The sequence below is a fragment of the Crinia signifera genome, chromosome 6 (assembly GCF_055691185.1).
Source record: "Crinia signifera chromosome 6, ASM5569118v1, whole genome shotgun sequence".
In the NCBI taxonomy this organism is placed as follows: Eukaryota; Metazoa; Chordata; class Amphibia; order Anura; family Myobatrachidae; genus Crinia; species Crinia signifera.
In genome coordinates this window covers 157799261-157820067 of record NC_139222.1, presented here as the reverse complement: position 1 = coordinate 157820067, position 20807 = coordinate 157799261, and the positions used below count along the sequence as shown (strand labels likewise).

The 20807-nt window shown below is 46.5% G+C and overlaps 1 protein-coding gene across 1 annotated transcript; it reads right to left on the bottom strand.

Annotated features, from left to right (window-relative positions):
- Positions 1-18388: 18388 nt before the first annotated feature.
- LOC146007118 (uncharacterized) lies at positions 18389-19406 on the bottom strand. The gene has a single exon (XM_083145496.1). It carries the CDS (start codon positions 19371-19373, stop codon positions 18528-18530), a length of 846 nt encoding a protein of 281 aa, XP_083001622.1. The 5' UTR covers positions 19374-19406; the 3' UTR covers positions 18389-18527.
- Between the last annotated feature and the right edge of the window lie 1401 nt (positions 19407-20807).

Sequence of the window (20807 nt, the reverse complement as noted above, 5' to 3'; positions counted from 1 at the left end):
TTTGAAGCTGTGGGTGTGTTTTTAGGGGGTCTCGACCTAGCAGTGTCTGAAATGTTATGTAATGCAGTGTTACTAAGGCTTCATGTCATAATCTATTAGTGCTAGACTGGGACTACCTTTACTGAAATAGAGGTTTAGCACTGCTGTTTCTGGCATTTTACTGTAGTAACCTGCCAGAAATAGCAGTGCGAGAATTCCTCAGGCACATAATGTTCTCATGAAAATTATATATCCTCTGGCGCTCACAGGTTCTCGACCCCTTTCATGCCAGCTTCTTGCTGGATATCAGGTACACACTATGTATTAATGAAAGGCCAGTATTAAATGTGTTGGGGGAGTGGCTTGTGATTAAGATTATAGGTTTGTTCTCATTAAGCTGGTAAAAGTAATTTTGTGACTTAAGTTCCGAATATGTCCCTATTGAATATATTTTCAAAATCAGAAAGATTGTATGCAATAACCACATAAGATTCCACAAAATGTATCCTATGTATGTATACTTCCTAATAAGTGTTCTGAGCCATCTCATTTGAAAAAGCTTACAATACATGTGGTAAAAATTTAAAAAAGTTTACATATTGGGGTTCATAAAGAATGATCTCAAAAACCACTAATCATTCATTGTTAAATATAGTGAACCAAGATAATACTCATAGCATCCCCCACAGATCCCTGATTAAGTAATTAGAAAATGTAAATTGATGATTGCACTCTGGGGTATATTGGCAATGTCACTGTATAGGTTATTGGTATGACCTATAGTACTGTGTTCAGTACTGGAGGCCATATCTCCAGAAGGATATAAATACATTAGATACTGTACAAAGAAGGGCACAGCAATTTAAATGCATGGTCCTTCCGTTCTGAATATGCCCACGATTCAGAACAGATGGGTCAGATAATTTTAGTCGCTCATAAGCTCCTGCACATCTCCCATATGTGTGGTGTGGGAAGATGAGCAGGGCTTCTGAGTGGGCGTTGTGGCACCCCTGACCCCTCCCCCACCTGCGGCACTTCCGACACCCCCCTCCCCCACCATTCAATCTGCAAAATTTATCCTGGTGACCTGGTCACAGCGGCGGCAGCTGCCCTGGTCCCCTGGGGCAGCGGCCCAGGTCTCCCTCATCCATCGTCCGCAGCGGAGAAAGAAAAAAAGCCAGCGGAGGAGGAGCAGAGAAGAGCTCCTGAAGACCAAGTACTGGAAGACTGCGGCCCTGCAAAAGAGTTTAAAAGGACGCCAACCCTAGGTGAACACCGATGAAGAGGCTGAAGCCCTGGGAGGCAGCAGCAGCCATGCAAAAGAGCTGAAAAGGCTTCCGCCCTGAGGTGAAGACACCACAGAAGCCCTGTTGTGTTTTTATTTTAATATTCCTTTTACAGGGCGCTATAGGTACCAACGGCCCTTTAATGCCCCACCTGCTGGTACCTGTGGTTCTCCCAATTACCAGCATGTGGGACAGGCTTGCTGGGACCTGTAGTCCTACTGTAAAGAACAATATTGCTGTTTAAAAAAGCTATCAACCCTGCACCCACCGCCCAGGGGTGCAGGGGGATAGCATCTGGCTTCATGCCAGACCTGGGGTGCCTTTTTTCCCCTGTATTTGGGAACCAGAACTGTCTCAAGAACACAGGGCTGCTCCATAACAGCCACTTTGGCCCCCATATTTTGGGAACCAGGATCGGCTCGAGCCTGGTCCCTAAAATATAGGGAATCCCCACTCACTTCGTTCCCTGGATTTTGGGAACCGGAGCTGGTCCCTAAAATACAGGGAGCCCCACTCACCTTGTCCCCAGTATTTTGGGAACCAGGACAGACTCCACAGCGTTTTTCTAAGTTTATTTTTCTATTATAGACCATTCCATATTACAACCCATTATTAAATTTGAATATTCTTTTTATTCCCCTGAAGTCACCTAAACCCTTTCTGTGAGAGATTTGAAATCTTTCATGCTAAATCTCCCATTATATTTGTCTCAGGGAAGGTAATAATGGTCTGGAATTGTATCTACAGTATTTGTACACAATCTGTCTGACTCAGGGAGTGGGAGCCCAAACACTATAGTGTTTCTTTTACAACCCTTTTCATGCTGATAAGCATCAACTCCTGAAGTCCTCAGATATCTTCTTTTGTTCATGGCAGGATATGCACCTGTTCTTATTAAAAGACTGGTCCACTTACACCCAATTGTCATCCCATAGGTTGAAGGTGAAATTAGTGAAGTATTTTCTAAATATCGGTTATTTCTAGTGGGCCCTACACATAGGGTGATATTCAGGCATTTTGTGAGCGATTTTACTAAATCACTGAGAAAATGCCTCAAACTGCATGTAAATCGCTGTGTGTGTAGATCACGCAGCGATTTAAATGTGCGACTCACTCGGTCTTAATCCGGTGGGGCCAGTGTTGCAATAGTGCCCCCTCCCCCCAAATAAATAAAAGTTGGTGAAATATTGCCCCCCCCTTAAACATAAATGGTTAAACATAAATGTTAGTGATATAATGCCCCACCCAAACACCCTGCATTGCACCCATCCTATACTATGCCCCGCACTGCACACTAAGCCTTGCACCAAGAACAGAGGATACACCTTATCCTACACTGCAGCCACATATCCAGCAATGTGCCCAGTACTTGCACAGCATGTACAGAGCCCAGCAAATGGTCAGCACATACCGGAGCCATCACTGCCCGAGCTCCACACCTTGTAGCGTTCACTCAGCCGCTGGGGCGCCGAGATGGAATGCTTCCAGTGTGGGGCAGTACTCGTGGTGCTTTCCACGCTTCTCTTGCTCCATGTGCTCACCTGCCAGTAGGAGCCGTCTCCGGCATCATGGGGGCCCCGAGCAGCTGAATGTTTAGAAGGCCATGCAGGTCTGTTATGTATCGTGGTCCTGCAGGGCCGCACATCCCTTTCGCTGTAGGGGCTACACACACACAGCGATAGCCACTTTCTGAGCGATTATGGCAAATCGCTCAGAAAGTGGCTGAATATCGCGGTGTGTGTGTAAGCCCCTTTCAAAATTAAGCTTAAATCTCCCCTTGTATCGTCCTCATTGTTAGATACTGACATTAAGTCAATATCTCCTTGCATATAATGTGCAGGCAAGGTAATTTTGACTAGATCATAGACTATTAGCTAGACAAAATCTCAAGAGCATCTTTTCAAAATTGCTTAGTAAAACATTGGCCATTAGCCAATATCTTACTGTTTGTTCAGGGCTTAAAGCAGGCATGGCCAAACTATGGCCCGCCAGCTGATGTGAAACCCATCATGCCTTGCCACAGTTTTGCTATTAGGGAATGGTAAAGCTATTGCAAGTCATACTGCGATGTGTAGTTTCACAACCGCTGCAGGGCCATAGTTTGGACATGCCTGGCTTAAAGGGTCACATTATTTTGCAGCTCAGATATAGGGCAGATACACAGTTCCATTTTGTTTATTTTTCTAGATATACATTTCTTCCACTAAGAATCCCTAGTTTTAATAGGAAGTGGCTACAATTTGCCTGGAGTTTCCCAAACACAATCCTCAAGGCATCCCAATGGACCAGGTTTTAAAGATACCCATGGTTCTAATTATATCACTTGCTACAGCTCTAGCTATATCACTTGTGGTCAAACATGAATACGTTTAAACTTGACCATTAGGATGCCTTGATGACCACATTTGGGAACCTCTGCCTTTCCCAAATGATAGAAAAATGGGGTAAATAACTAATGCTGGGTATACACCTTCTGTCCAATCTACAGTTCCTGGTGGGAACAAAAATCTGGTAATGTATAGAAACACGAGACCCAAAGGTTTGCTCCCAAACACTGCAAATTAGTTGCAGCCATTTGATTTAACAAACTAATCCAAACAATTGTTTTTGTCAATTTCTCAGCATTGGGGCCCTTATTCAGAATCGTGCGGTACGGCCCGCGTGCGGCCGTACCGCCGATGTTTTTAGTCTGCACATGCGCAGAGGTCAATCTGCGCATGTGCAGCCCAATTCGCCGCAGACGTAGGTCGTCCGCCGCAAAGGGGGCGTATAGGGGCGTGAGGGGCTTCATACCCTCATTTCCCTATGCATACGCCCCGCGTTTCATGGGCGTTCCCATGCAAACGCGGGGCGTATGCATGCTAATGAGGGTATGACGCCAGTGATGGGGGCGGAAAGCTGACGTCGCCGGATGTCAGCTCTCAGCCCCCATACAAGCTATCACACGGACGATTGTCCGTGTGGTCTCAGCTTGCGGGACCTGGTGGGGCGTGCGGCCCTGCCTTCGATGGTCGCCGACCATCGAATGCAGGGGGCAGCTCCCACCATGGTGGAGGCGTACGCCCCACCATTTTCTTGCGGATCGCCAGCCGTCCGTGTACGGACGGCCGTGGCGATCCGTATAGTAGGCGGGGATTGGTTGGTGCGGCCGGAGCCCCGTATGCGGCTCTGGCCGCACCGACCAGAATAAGGGCCTGGGATTGAATGATTGATTGTCCGTAGCTCTCATACATTACCAAATTTTTCTTTCCCCTAGACATATCTGTAGGTGTGTATACAGCTTAATAGGCCCCATACACAATGAGTTTGCATGATTTCATGCAAAGCAGACCTTTCAGACCGCTATGGTTTGTAAAGTGGCAAATCGTATTCGTTTTCCAGACGATCCGATGTCCCATGAGTGTCAGTTCGCTAGTGCTGAACCATTTCTAGCATCCTAATCTAGCCCATCAGATACATCTATGGTACAATTGTATAACATATTGCATGCAATCGATCGTGGCTTGATCAATTGTATGCGATATCTTATGCAAAAAAAAAAAAAATAGCACAAAATCATACAGAATCACTCCAGGAAAGCCCAGGGGGCGTTCAAGGGAAGTCACATCTGACTGCAGGGTCAGACAAATCATTGTAGTGCACAGTCTGTTTTTCTGTTTGGTTTTCACCAAACGAGAGTGTGACTAGTTATTAAATGTGTCTGAAAACCGATAGATTTCTAAAGCGTCAAAATCAAATAGAAAGTTAGTCGAATCGCACCGAGTGTACACTACATTACTCTTTGAAGTTTCTCTTGTATTTTTCCCCACTTACAAGACTATTTGTAAGCTCTATTTAATGGATCTCATCTCAATATTGTCAGAACTCATTGGACCAGATATTTTGTTCCCCTTCTGTCACAATATGCTATACATTTAACCTTCCAACCATTTGCTTTACATGGTCACAGCAGAACACGTAGAGAAATAAACTCTTATTTATTGTTGCCACTTCTGGGTGTTTATTACCACCTTAGTTGTACAGGTTAAGTATCCCGTATCCGTGCATCCCGTATCCGAATTATTCCAAAAACCGTGGTTTTTGGAATAATTCGGATTTTTTTTTTTTTTTTTACTCCCCCTAACCCTCTTTTCATACTTACCAAGTCCCCGAGCGTCCACAGCAGGCCTCCGGCATCTTCTCCAGGCTCTCCAGCGGTCCCAGGAATGCATTGCGCGAGTGTGTGCGCGCGCCGGTGACGTCACCGGTGCGCGCGCACACTCGCGCAATGCATTCCTGGGACCGCTGGAGAGCCTGGAGAAGATGCCGGAGGCCTGCTGTGGACGCCCGGGGACTGCGTGGAGGCCGAAGGACCACCGGACACCATCAGGGGACAGGTAAGTATGCTAAAAAAAAAAATTCTTCCAAAAACCGTAAAATTCCCCTATCCGAAATACTCGTGGTCCCGAGCATTTCGGATAGGGGATACTCAACCTGTATTTCCATTTTATTCATAAGGCGCCACAAATGTTTCACAGCATTACAGTAAATAAACCAAAATAGAGTACAGGTAAAATGAATGCCACAATTCGATACACATTACAGCTTAAATGCAAGTAGTGAGGACTTGATCAATGTGCTACTAGGGGCTGGAGGCCAAAGATGGAGAGGAGTATGCAGGCAAAGATGGTCACTGTTTGAGTATGGAAGAGCTGTGAGTGAAATGTGAAGAAAAGAGGGCACTACTCCGAAAAGCTTCCAATCTAGTAGGAAGGGGGAGACAGACAGATTACATGAGGTGCAAGCAGGTGGGAGGTGGCTTGATAGGATTTAAGAAGAGATGGTGAAGGCATGTGGCAGGTGTCAAGGACAAGCCTCAGGACTAAGTTAAGCAGCAGAAGGGTATGCTTTGATGAATAGATGGGTTTTCAGTGCCGTATGACGCTTTGCAAAGTCAGGGAGAGTTTAATAGAGCGAGGGAGTGCGTTCCACTGAAGGGGTGCAGCACAGACAATGTCCTGAACTCTAGCATAGGACGCAGTGATCAGGGTAGGGGAGAGACGATAGTCATCAGCCGACCGTAGAGGGCGGGAGGGAGTATGAATGGAGATGAGGTTGGAGATATAGGAAGCAGTGGCATTAGATATGGCCCTGTATGTGAGGAGTTTGAAGTGGATTCTGTAGGATAATGGGAGCCAGTGTAGATTTTGTTGAAGGAAGTGGCCCGTCGGGAGAGGAAGATAAGCCTGGCTGCAGCGTTAAGGACAGATTGGAGATGAGCCAGTTGTGAGAAAGCAATGCCAGTGAGGAGAACATTGCAGTAGTCAAGCCATGAGATGATCAGTGAGTGGATGATGAGGTTAGTCACACTCTGGGATAGTGCCGGATTAGACCTTCAGGGGGGGGCCCTTGCACTTGTGATTACTGGCCACACGGGAGAATATTACACTATCAAAACAAGTAAATGCTGTATAAACTTGGTCAATGGGTGACTGCAGGGGGGTGGGGATTAAATACATACATAAAAAAAAAAAAATCTGTGTTTGTCCCTCTGTACCTTACTCTGTAGGACACCTCACAGGCTCACACCAAACAAACAAAGGTGAAGTGCTGTCAGTTCAAGGGGGGAAATAGAAAAATATCTATAGGCGGTACACAAAGAAGAGATAAAATATAACTTATTGATTTATCAAAATAAAATACTGTGAGAATGTAAAAGCAAACATATAAGACGTAAAGAGACAAATTGAAAAAGGATATGTGGCGGGGTTCATGTGTTAGTAGTCTTTTATTACAAAGAGTTAAAGAATGCGGCGTGTGTAAAATGAAAAAAAAAATGATCACTGGTATAAACAGTGACACATAATATACATTTCATACTTTGCATAGTCTTACTATTGTATTAACTGGCAAAGTAGGATGATTATCTGCATTGTGTGCGTTATAAGGGGAACCGTGTCCCGAATTGTCACGCCACACTTGTCAGCTAAATTGATGCTTTTTGCAGTATACATGCATCCACTGGGTGACATAATCAGACGTCATGGCCTGGTCTACCACTGCTATGCAGATGATACACAACTGTACATGTCCTTTGCTCCAGGCACTGATAACACAATAACAACGTTAAATAGCTGCCTAGCTGAGCTCCAGGAGTGGAGGAGTGCCAGTTGGCTAAGACTGAACCCAGATAAAACAGAAGTCCTGATGATAAATCACAGGACAAGACGACAGCATAGCCAACGGACAGGTCTTACGCTGGGGGGGGGGGCATAAAAAAAAAAACTCTGATCATGTGCGGAATCTTGGTGTGGTCCTGGATAGTGGCCTGACACTTAAACATCAGGTGTCAGCCACAATCAAATCCTCATTCTGTCATCTAAGGAATATAGCCAGAATCAATCACTTAGGACGGGATGTATTAGTTGTAGTACGTTTATTTACGTATGTACTAAGAGGAAAATGCGGTAAACCCCCAGTTTTACTGCATTTTCCTATGTATGAAAACGCCGCCGGCACGATACCGCATTGTAGTGTATCGCCACTTTTGGCTGGCGATACCCTATAGGCTTCTTTTCACCGCAAACCCGCCGACCCCCCCTCCCCCTTCCTGGTCCAGGTCCTCTGGCTTACCTGGTCCAGCCCCACCTCCCCCTAGTAAAGCAGCCGGACATCCTTCCAGCTGCAGGGGGGGGAAGAGGAGGCGCCAGGGACAGCCTGCTTAGCGGCGTAAGGGGGGGGTGGGGGAGCAGGCAGCAGGGAGATGATGGAGACCCCCCCCCGCACACCACAGTATAGGTATCGCGGGGGGCCTCTGTCACCCACATATGTTAGTACATATGCACTGGCCTCGCAGCGATGTATTTTAATACATCCCGCACTTAATTCCCTCAGAAGACCTGCCTAAAGTCATTCATGCATTTATATCATCACGCCCAGGGGCAGATCCAGGAGAAAATTACAGGGGGGGGGGGGGGGGTGTGTTAGTGGTGCCAGTGTACTGTACATGCTAAGAGAGGAGAGCAGAGAGGGTGGAAATGGGATTAAAAATAGGCCCTGACGTTTAAAGTACACAGGCCCACATTGGCGACAAAAGTGAAGGCTGTAGTTGTGTACTACGCTACGGAAAAGGGGGTGTGACCACTGAAAAGGAGGCATGTCCTTGATTTTAGGGTACCACACCATATGCAACTAAATACTAGATCCCATTGTACTTGCCCCTTACACATGATGCCACACTGAGCCAAAATTCACAATATGCTTCATAAACAGGGACATTGCACACCAAAGGCGCGCATTAAAATTTACACCATAATGTCCATTACACGTTAAGTTACATGCCATTATGTCCATTACGTATTATGCCAAACATCATAATGCCTATTAAAAATTATGCAACATAAGTGCTGCTTACCTACACGCTCATTGCCAGAAGTTCCATGCTCGTTGCCATGTGGGATTACATGCTCATTGCCAAGGGGGGGAATACATGCTTGCAGTAACTGGGGGGACACTCTCTGCAGGAGTCTGCCCTGCTGTATTCAGAGTACTGCAGGTCCCGTCTATTTGAAATACCCCTTTTACACCAGAAAATGCATTCCTGGGTTGGCCCCTTTTACACCAGTCCCTGCATTTTCTGCTGTGAGGGGGGAGAGAAAGTCACCCCATCCCCCCCCCCCCCCCCTTTAACCGGCTATATCTTTGGAACCAACCGACCCATTTACATGAGACAAGTATTGAAGAACTTTTCAAAAGAACTTTTCAGTGGGCTTCGAATTTTTAAAAAAAAAAAAAACTCTGATCATGTGCGGAATCTTGGTGTGGTCCTGGATAGTGGCCTGACACTTAAACATCAGGTGTCAGCCACAATCAAATCCTCATTCTGTCATCTAAGGAATATAGCCAGAATCAATCACTTAGGACGGGATGTATTAGTTGTAGTACGTTTATTTACGTATGTACTAAGAGGAAAATGCGGTAAACCCCCAGTTTTACTGCATTTTCCTATGTATGAAAACGCCGCCGGCACGATACCGCATTGTAGTGTATCGCCACTTTTGGCTGGCGATACCCTATAGGCTTCTTTTCACCGCAAACCCGCCGACCCCCCCTCCCCCTTCCTGGTCCAGGTCCTCTGGCTTACCTGGTCCAGCCCCACCTCCCCCTAGTAAAGCAGCCGGACATCCTTCCAGCTGCAGGGGGGGGAAGAGGAGGCGCCAGGGACAGCCTGCTTAGCGGCGTAAGGGGGGGGTGGGGGAGCAGGCAGCAGGGAGATGATGGAGACCCCCCCCCGCACACCACAGTATAGGTATCGCGGGGGGCCTCTGTCACCCACATATGTTAGTACATATGCACTGGCCTCGCAGCGATGTATTTTAATACATCCCGCACTTAATTCCCTCAGAAGACCTGCCTAAAGTCATTCATGCATTTATATCATCACGCCCAGGGGCAGATCCAGGAGAAAATGACAGGGGGGGGGGGGGGGGGGTGTTAGTGGTGCCAGTGTACTGTACATGCTAAGAGAGGAGAGCAGAGAGGGTGGAAATGGGATTAAAAATAGGCCCTGACGTTTAAAGTACACAGGCCCACATTGGCGACAAAAGTGAAGGCTGTAGTTGTGTACTACGCTACGGAAAAGGGGGTGTGACCACTGAAAAGGAGGCATGTCCTTGATTTTAGGGTACCACACCATATGCAACTAAATACTAGATCCCATTGTACTTGCCCCTTACACATGATGCCACACTGAGCCAAAATTCACAATATGCTTCATAAACAGGGACATTGCACACCAAAGGCGCGCATTAAAATTTACACCATAATGTCCATTACACGTTAAGTTACATGCCATTATGTCCATTACGTATTATGCCAAACATCATAATGCCTATTAAAAATTATGCAACATAAGTGCTGCTTACCTACACGCTCATTGCCAGAAGTTCCATGCTCGTTGCCATGTGGGATTACATGCTCATTGCCAAGGGGGGGAATACATGCTTGCAGTAACTGGGGGGACACTCTCTGCAGGAGTCTGCCCTGCTGTATTCAGAGTACTGCAGGTCCCGTCTATTTGAAATACCCCTTTTACACCAGAAAATGCATTCCTGGGTTGGCCCCTTTTACACCAGTCCCTGCATTTTCTGCTGTGAGGGGGGAGAGAAAGTCACCCCATCCCCCCCCCCCCCTTTAACCGGCTATATCTTTGGAACCAACCGACCCATTTACATGAGACAAGTATTGAAGAACTTTTCAAAAGAACTTTTCAGTGGGCTTCGAATGATTTTTGTCCCATTTGGCTCCAGAGTAATCTGCCCTCAAAAGGACATGAACAGGTATGAAAGCACGGATTCTTACCGGTTAATACGCTTTCCTCTACTCCTCCATGGCAGCCGAACACATGGGTTTCCTCCCTTATAGGTAGACATCTGGAAAGGAAAAGAAAAGACACTGCCCCTATATAAGGTCCGCCCCCTAAGGCTCTGTGTCTTTCAATTATCAAGCTTACACACTATTACCTCATAGCAGCAATAAACTAACAAATATCATACAGTAATTGAATGTTAATATATACTGTCCCACAAGTGGCGGGAAATACGCTGCCATGGAGGAGTAGAGGAAAGCGTATTAACCGGTAAGAATCCGTACTTTCCTCTACCTCCCCATGGCAGCCGAACACATGGGTAATACCCTAGCAGTTTAATCACTGGGTGGGCAACAAAATATCCAATTAAATTAGAATATACAATAAAGCAGTGATACACTAATCAGTCAGCAGAGAAGATAAATAAAGGAAAAACAGAAAAAGGATACTCCAAGAGTTAACTTCACTCCGTGTTCAGGTCTTCCACTTAGTTTTCTTACTGAGCTTCAGCCTCCTCTCATTTTCTTTTTTTTTTTTAAATAACTGCGCTTAGGATCCTTCTGCCCACCTTGGCATCACTAGAAGATCCCACATCTACCCTATAATGTTTGGTAAACGTATGAGCCGACGCCCAACAAGCTGTCTTACATAATTCGTCTAATGAGACCGCCTCTTTCTCGGCCCAAGATGAAGCCACAGCTCTGGTGGAATGCGCCTTTAAGCCTTTCGGAAGTTCCACCCCTTTTACTTTATATGCCTCCGAAATACAGTTCTTGATCCACCTTGCAATGGTGGCTTTGGAGGCTCCCAGTCCTTTGTTCCTACCCTCTGATATTAAGAATAGCCTCTTGGTTTTTCTCACAGATTCCACTCTTTGAAGGTAAATTTTCAAGGCCCTGCTGACATCTAATTTATGAAGCTTGGCTTCTTTGGCATTAGCTGGTTTGTTGCAAAAAGAGGGTAGAACGATTTCTTGATTCATGTGGAATTGGGACACCACTTTAGGCAGAAAATGAGGGTTTGTCCTCAAAACTACCTTTTCCTCGAAGAAATTTAGGAATGGCTCCTCGGCCCAGAGTGCCTGAAGTTCTGACACCCTCCTGGCAGATGTGATGGCCACCAGGAAAGCCACTTTCGCCGTCAGAAATTTCATGGGTACCTTGTCCAAGGGTTCAAAAGGCTCGTCTGTCAGAGCATTCAGTACCATATTGAGATCCCAGGGTGCAATAGGGTTGTGAAAGACAGGCCTTATCTTCTTTATGGCCTGCACAAATCTCTGTATATAATGGTTTTCCGCTATTCTGGAATCCAGCATAGCACTAATTGCTGAGATCTGTACCTTTAGGGAGCTTACAGATAGACCCTTGTCCAAACCCCCTTGAAGAAATTCTAAAATAGTAGAAATGTCCGTATGGTTTCTATTTTTACCTCTACAGAACCTCACATAGGCCTCCCAGATCCTATAGTAGGTCTTTGATGTTGAGTTTTTTCTGGCCTTAAGCAGTGTATTCACTACTCTAACTGAGAACCCCTCACCCCTCAAGGTTCTGGTCTCAGTAGCCACGCCGCTAATCTCCAGTGATCTGGCTGTGGTTGGATGAACTTTCCTTGCCTCAGCAGGTCCTGCTCCTGAGGCAGAAACCATGGGGCTTCCACCGCCATCGTTGTTACCCTGGGGAACCAGGACCTCCTCGGCCAGAACGGTAGGATCATTATCACGGTGGCCTGTTCTCTCTGTAGTTTGCTGAGAATCCGAGGAATCACAGGGAATGGTGGAAAGGCGTACAGTAGACCTCTTCCCCACGATGCCGATAGAGCATCTACTTGCCATGCCCGTGGCTCCCAATGCCTGTTTGTTTACATAACCCACAACAACTTGGTGGTCTGACCTGACTAGCACATTTTTTTGATATAGTCGATGTTGAAAATGCATGCAGGCCAAGGTGACTGCCCTCATTTCCTTTAGGTTGGAGTGTAGCCTCTTGGTTGCACCTTTCCATACTCCTTGAGCTGCTTCCCCTGCGTAGACCGCTCCCCAGCCTGTACTGCTGGCATCGGTTGTGAGAACCACCTGATTCTCCTCTAGGAAGGACCTTCCTCGGCGGAATTTGCTTGTGTCCGACCACCATCTGAGGTCTGCCAGTGCGCCCCTTGATAGGATGATTCTTTGATTCAGATTCTTTCCGTCCCCATCCCATTGGGACAGGAAGCAGTTTTGCAGGGACCTTGTATGGAACCTTGACCAACTGACCGTGTCCTGAGCTGCCGCCATTAGACCTAGAATCCTCATGCAGTCTGCTGATTTTACTGCTTGTCTTGCCAGAAGGCTTCTGACCTCCTTTCTTAACTTCTCTATTCTCTCCTCCGTCAAGGTTATTCTCATTGACCCGGTGTCTATCATGACCCCTAGGTACTTTACTGACCTTGACGGTCTCAGTTGGCTCTTCTCCACGTTTATGATCCAGCCGTGTCTTTCTAGGTACTGCATCACCCTCTGTGTATGTCTCAGGGCTAGCTCTTTTGTACTGGCCATTATCAGAAGGTCGTCTAGGTATGCCCAGATTGCTATCCCTTCTTGCCTGAGATTGGCAATAAGAACTATTAGTACCTTCGTGAAAGTTCTTGGGGACGTGGAGAGTCCGAATGGGAGCGCTGTGAACTGATATGTGACTCTCCCGAGACAAAATCTTAGGAACTTCTGGTGGTCTGCATATATGGGTATATGCAGGTAAGCGTCCTTTAAGTCTATGGTGGTGAGGAACGAACCTTGCCTTATGTCTGGTAGGATGGACCGTATCGACTCCATTTTGAATTTTTTTGCATGTACGAATGAGTTCAGCCTCCTCAGGTCCAGAATGGTCCTGAAGCCCCCCGAGGCTTTTTTTACTACGAAGAACCGGGACTGCCACCCCCGGCCTTCTTGATCCTCCGGGACCCTCACCACCACTCCTTGAGCCATCATTGTCTTTAAGCTGTCTAATAAAGCTTTTCTTTCTTGCGGGCACTTTGGCATTGGAGAAACTTCTTGCCAGTTTCCCGGTGGCTTGATGAACTCTATTCGGTATCCGCTGGAAACTATCTCCTGGACCCACCTGTCCTGCGTAGATCGGAGCCAAGCCTGCTGGTATTTCAATAGCCTGCCTCCGACCCTGCACCTGGCGTCATTGGGACAGGTTACGAAATCCAAATCTGCCCTCTTTGCTTCGCTGACCTCGAAAGGAACCTCTGTTCCCGAACCAAGGCCTTCTATACCCTCTACCTGGCCTATAGGTTCTGGCCTCTTTGAGGTCAGGGGTTTGAAAACGCTGGAACCTATTAAAGGGTTTTCTTGTTGTTTTGTCCTGCGGGAGCCATACTGATTTCCCGCCAGAGAGTTTAGAGATAATATCATCAAGTTTGGCACCAAAGAGATATTCACAATGAAAAGGCAAAGAGACCAATTTGTTTTTGGACTGGGCGTCAGCCGTCCAGGGCTTCAGCCATAGGGCCCTCCTTGCTACCGCTGTACTTGCGTTAGCTCTTGCTGATAACCTTACTGCATCTAAAGATGCATCGCAGACAAATTCAATAGCCACCTGCATGTTCTGCACTACTTTAAGCAATTCGGCCCTTTTGATACCATCCAGTAAATCGGATTTGAGATCCTGACACCATGACCTCAGAACCCTAGAGGTCACTGCAATTGCCGAGGAGGCTTTAATCGCCGTCCCTGATGTCACATGTTATTTCCTAAGGGTAATCTCCATTTTTCTCTCCATACTATCTTTAAAGATATTGGCATCTTCCAACGGAAGAGTAGTTTTTCTAGATATTCTCGCAATTGCGGCGTCCACCTTGGGCGCAACCTCCCAATGCTTAATGAGCTTATCCTCAAAGGGGTACATCTTTGCCACCCTGACCGGGGCTGCTACCTTTTTGTCAGGGTTGGCCCATTCCTCTTCAACTACCTCCTTCAATGCTTCAGACAAGGGAAAGGTTTTGGCCCTTTTTTTCTTGTCCTTAAATAATAAGTCCTGCAACTTGCCCTCCTATGGAGGGTCTTCTATGTTTAGAGATTTATTGATCAAGCCCAGCAAGTTTTCCAGCAGGTCTGGATTAAAGCCTAGATCTGGCTTCTCCTGGACGACTTCTCCTTCCTCTACGTCATCATCAGCCCCTACCGCAAGGCTCTCTGAACCATCCGAATCCTCTGATAACACCTCCCTGGGCCTTTTAAGGGACATCTTTGCTAGGTCATCCTTTGTGACAAAGGTATCGGCCAGGGAAGTCCTTAACATGGACACCAGGTCCTTCATTTGATCCGGCCCCAACATAGGCGGCCTTTTGCATTTATCACATACAGACCCTGTGCATTTATCTGACAGGTCTTTATCACAAAGGACACATTTAGCAGCCCGCTTCTTGTGTCTTGCCTTGGCCTCAGCCTTCTCCTTGCCCGTCTCAGACCTAGACATACAGTAATGCACTCATCAGTAGCCAATAGAAACAACTTCTCCCCTTTTTATTTTTTAAAACCAAACGAAAAACTGAAAAAAAATTACATCCTCATTCCTAGGCTTACCCTGACTTAGATGGCTGCCTTCTCTCCTCCTCCATTTTAGCAATACTGCAAGAGACAGTCATAATCAGCCAAAGCAATATAGGAGAGAAAGAATCCCTGCAGCGCAGCTGCGTTGGGACCTTACCAGTCTGCTGAATCTATTCTTATTTCTGTAGTGCAGCGTTAGTAAGCCTCCACGAATGCACCGCTCTCCACGTGTAAACACGAATCACCCCGGGCGCCTTCTTATGATGCCAGACACCGCCCGCATTCACCGCCGCAGCCCTCTCCGGCGTCCTCCCCCCCCGCTGACGTCAGACGCCGCAGCGTCCGTCCGCGTCATATCCCAGCGCCGGTTCGCGCGCCCCGGCACTACAGAGACATACACGCGGCTGACGGACACCGCAACCAGCCGCCCGACTACCAGGTGGGGGACGCCTCGCATCCCAGCCGCCTGGCTCTCAGAAGGGGACGCCCTGAAAACCGGCCGCCCGGCTTCTAAGGCACATCCCAGCGCAGTCAGTACCAGGGGTTATGACTATACAGGGCGCCCCTAACTGCACTAGGCAGCGGGACGCCTTAGCAGACAGGCTCCCAACTACTCTAGGTAGCGGGACGCCTCTACCTCACCATGGGCCTAAACCCCTGCTGCACTAGGCAGTGGGGGAGACCAGCAGCCTTTTCACAGGGTAAGCCTCCTGTCCACCTGGAAAGGAAAAAAAAGACACAGAGCCTTAGGGGGCGGAACTTATATAGGGGCAGTGTCTTTTCTTTTCCTTTCCAGATGTCTACCTATAAGGGAGGAAACCCATGTGTTCGCCTGCCATGGGAAGGTAGAGGAAATTACATTTATAAAAAAAAAAAAAAAAAAAAAAAGGGGGGTTTAGCGCAATATCTCTGGAACCAATTGACCGATATGGACCTGGTATCAGATTGAAGGTCCAGCAATTTGGGTTCGAACGAGATCAACTACAAGCTTCTGGAATGCCAGTGTGGGAACTGGCAGCCATCAGAAGAGGATGGGGGAGGTTGGAATTAATGGTTCCCATGTTATCCTATGGGGAAAACGTTCCAGGTTTGCCAGACGATATCTCCAGTTCCCAGGGGGCTAGCGACAAGGGGTCAGACTCATTGGAAAGCCGGGGGGGGGGGGGGGGGGGGGTCACGTGCCCGGGTGCCCCCCCCTGCTCCTGAATCCGCCTAGAGTACTGCAATGCTCTCTACCTGTGTCTCCCATCCAAAGATTTGCACCAATTGCAGCTGGTACAAAATACAGCCGCCAGTCTGTTAACTAACCAGCCCCACTCCTGCCACAACTCCCATTCCCTACTCCCTTCACTGGCTACCTGTAAAACTGTGAATTTGTTCACGATTGGATCACTCACTTTCAAGGCCCTACATGACCAAGGTCCAAGGTACCTGCAGCAGGGGTGTCGAGCTTTCAACTTTGTTGCTCCAACTCTATGGAACTCTTCCTCACACAGTGCGAGAAGCCCCAACTGTAGAATCCTTTAAAAATAGACTAGAGACATACCTATTTACTAAAGCATTTTACGGATATTTACTGTTAAGCTTGTTTTGTATTTTGAGCTGTAAAGACAATGGTAAAGCACTTTGAGTCCTATTGGGAGAAAAGTGCTATATAAATATCACCATCATAAAAAAGGCACGGTTTGTTGTTATAAATACTGCTGGTAACCAGGGAGATCAGGTGCGGGTAGCATCCTGGCAGAGCCTGTCACCTTGTGGTAGAAAACAATTGGTGGATGCAGGCTGGGATACCGAGTCCTATGGAACTCACAAGCAGGGGTAGGAGATGTCCTATGTCCCCTGTGTGAGCGATCTGCTCAAGTCTGACACTGCCATGCAGCTAAGCCTGCATGTCCTGCTGTATTGTACACCACGTCTCAACCCCTTTGCTGCAGTCAAATCAGTGCTAGCATTGGCCAAGTAACAAGCACTGGACCACCGTGACTGGAGGGCAAGGAGTTTGCGCACCACTAAAGCTAGGTAAGTTAAGCTAAAAAACAAAAAAACACATCAGATCTCAACACAGGATGCCACCGCTCACGTGAAATGCATTTCGCAGTGAGCTTGCTCAAGACTATCTCCCACCCCATAGATTGGACAGATAAATCTGTACCTTAATGGCCCATACATGCTAGAAGATTATCCAATCTGGCTGGTTGGAATGAATATCTGGTCATTTGCACCCAAAAATTTCAATTGACCATTTGTTTCTAAACATGGAAAAATCATTTAGAAAAATTAGTTACATCCAGTGGTGCAAGTAGAATTTTTTTCTTGGTGGTACTGATAGCCTCAACCAAACATGGGCGTGGTCATGTGTCATCAGGGGGCGTGGTCACACAAAGCTAGAGGAGTGACTAAATGACAATAGAGGTGTGGACACAGGAGACAGGGAATGAGAAACATGGAATGACTGGGGGTGGGTTGGCTCTTGCTTGGGGGAGAGCCAGGCAGCTTGTGCTTACAATAGTGGAGCCTGCTCTTCATGCTGTCGGTGCTGCTGATGCCTGTCAGTGTGACAGGCTAAATCAGCAGTAGCCGGTAGCTGCATACAGCACCAATCATAACGCTGGGTGGGCTGGCTGCGGATGCATTATATTTAGACTTATAATGAAAATAGAAATGACAGTGGATCAGGGGTAAGTGGTACTGCGTACCTGCAACATGTTTCTTACAGGTACTCCGTACCACTCCGTACCCCCTTACTTGCAACACTGGTTACATCCATCTATGCAGATGCTTTTGACCATTTGCCAGCTTTTGAAGCAAATGGTTCATTGTAATTTGTTTAAAAAAAAAAATCCATTCCAAAAAGCCAGATTGGAAAGAATCTTGTAGTGTGTATGGGCCTTAACTGTCTGGGCTTTAAGGATATAGAACAGGAGTTTAAATAAAGTGGACCAAGGTTCTAGTTAGTGCAACTGTGCCTAGTCATGGTTATCCTTAAAACCTGTACTGTTCAACGACTGTTTTGGAACCTCTGTTTTGCCCTCACCCCTACATTAGTGTAGGAAGGTTAAGTTACATTTTAAACAACCTACAAAACACTTTTATTGCTGATAGGGTGTATACAGAGACATGGGGAAGTAGATTTATGTATGAAAACCATGAGGTTTAATAGTTATACTTTATTGATTCAGTCCAAATAAAAAATACAATTTTTTAATAATATATATATATATATATATATATATATATATATATATATATATATATATAATAAAGTCTTGGGGCATTCAGTGTCACATTAGTTAGTTACTTTGCGAATGCTGGGCAATGCACTGTAGCTTTAGAGAGAGAAAAAAAAAAACCCATCATGTAGCAAATATTTTTGCTTCCTTCTGCTTTAGGTGGCCTGTACACCAGTATTCATCTCAAGCTGCCAGTCCATCTTGTTAGGGGACACTGTAGGAACCTTAAAAGAGCAGACTGTGGGTGCCAAGTTAGTAATTGAGATCTCTGAAGCACTTAACTGTCGCTGGTAATTAAAAGGTTGAAGAAAAGATCGCCCTAGATCCTTGTGCTTGATGCCCACCCACTGGGCAAAAGGAGTAGCAGATTGCTGGGCAGGAAGAGGTGGTTCACAGTCACTAGAGCCATTTGGAAATCTCAAGTCAGAAATGGAAACATCTAATGAAGGAGTGTTGTCTTCGAAAGCAGAATTTATTTCAGAGATCTCCCACATCGGAGGAATAGACTTCTGTAGTCCTACTACACTGACAACTACCTCTGAATCTTGCAGTTTTGATATAGTGACATCTACTACTGACAGGTCAGAGGTCTCCAAGCTATCTTCCTTCTTATTAGGCGTGGATACTTTTGCACCATAGAAGACACCTACTATTGAGTTATTAAATTGATTAAGAGTTTCAGAAGCCAAGGAGGACTGTTCAAAAACGGGACCTTCCGGATTGAGTGGGGACCTGCACACTGCTTGTCCAACATCCTCTACTCCCAGCCAAAGATTTCCTCCTCCACTTGCTTGGGATGTTGATTCTGAGGATTTGATAAAGAGTGGGGATCCTCCAGACTTTGGACATGTCCTACTGTCCCACTGCCCAAGCTGTGGACTGTAGGGAGAAGAATTACCACGCATAGCAGCTACAAAGCCTAAATCCAAAAGCTCTGTTAGTGTGAGATTGGAGCTAGACATGAAGAAGCTTGTCCCACTGTTATCCCAGCCAGAAGACATTATGATGTGAGATTCAGTCTGTAAGCCACTATGAAAAGAAAAAAAGACAGGTTAATGAACCAAAAACATACCATAATCCGCTACTGATTTTAGCCAGTATTAATTTCTAGGGGTCGATCCTATTATTTGCAATGGGTGTGAGGTGCCATTCCAATGGTGTCTAAATGCTGGCAATGGCACCAGATAGCACACCCTTCACAGGCTGGTGTTAGCCGGAACTCTAAAAATTGCTCACCACCCTATGGGGCAGCGAGCACTAGTGAGAATGTTGGCGGCCGCAATGGTTCACACTTCTAAATAGATTGCATCTAATAGAATCAACCCCCCTAAAGTTGAAAGTGCCCACATTAAAAATGCCGTATTGGAAGCATTTCTGCCTTTTAAAATGTAGGGGGAAAAAAAAAAAAAGGTAAAAGTTTTATTTATATACAAGATATATTACACAAAGCTTTACAACACAATAATTCAGTCCAGATTTTGATCCAGTTCCTGGACAGAAGAAAACTAGAGTACCAGACACATCACAATGCAACCACCACTAACACTTATACTTCAGCAATAGGATATGCCAGCTCCACAAATACAGGAACACATGACCAATGCATACCTCCCAACACGATCCATTTCAGTATGGACACAATGCTATTTTCCTAGACTTCCCTCTTAATGTATAATTACGTAAGTTTTAGGGACGGGGGGGGGGGGGGGGGGGGGGGGGGAGAGGAGGATATATCCGCACAGGCAGGTGCTATAGCACCAGAGTTACCCCAAACGAGACATTATCAATTGTAGGGCTCAAAGGGGGTGCAGCCAAAGACAATAAATGTAACAGAAAAAGGGACAGTGAAGAATGTCTTTTTTGTTGGCGCACAAAAGTAGTTTGAAAGAAATGTATGAATTAAAATTTCAATATCTTTATTGGGTACTTGTGAGTTATCCGGGCGTCCGATTTTTTGATTGTATGCCTTAAGTTAAGGCATACAATCAGATGCGATGCGATATCGCATCGCATGCGACCATCGGATGCGATGACCCGATTTTTCCATAGGAATCAATGTTAAAATGATTCCTATGGAAAAAGGGGTCCTTTTCATACCCCTACTATCCAAGTGGGCATGGAGTTGGATATAAACCTGTGGCGAGCGTAGCGAGCCACCGAGCCCGAAGCGTGGCGAGCGAAGCGAGCCCCGCGAGGGGACGGTATTCTGTGTCCGCTCGCTACGCTCGCCACGCTTCGGGCTCGGTGGCTCGCTATGCTCGCCACAGGTTTATATCCAACTCCATGCCCACTTGGATAGTAGGGGTATGAAAAGGACCCTTTTTCCCATTGAGTCCATTTTAACATTGATTCCTATGGAAAAATCGGGTCATCGCATCCGATGGTCGCATGCGATGCGATGTCCCGATCCGATTTAAAAATCGGACGCCCGGATA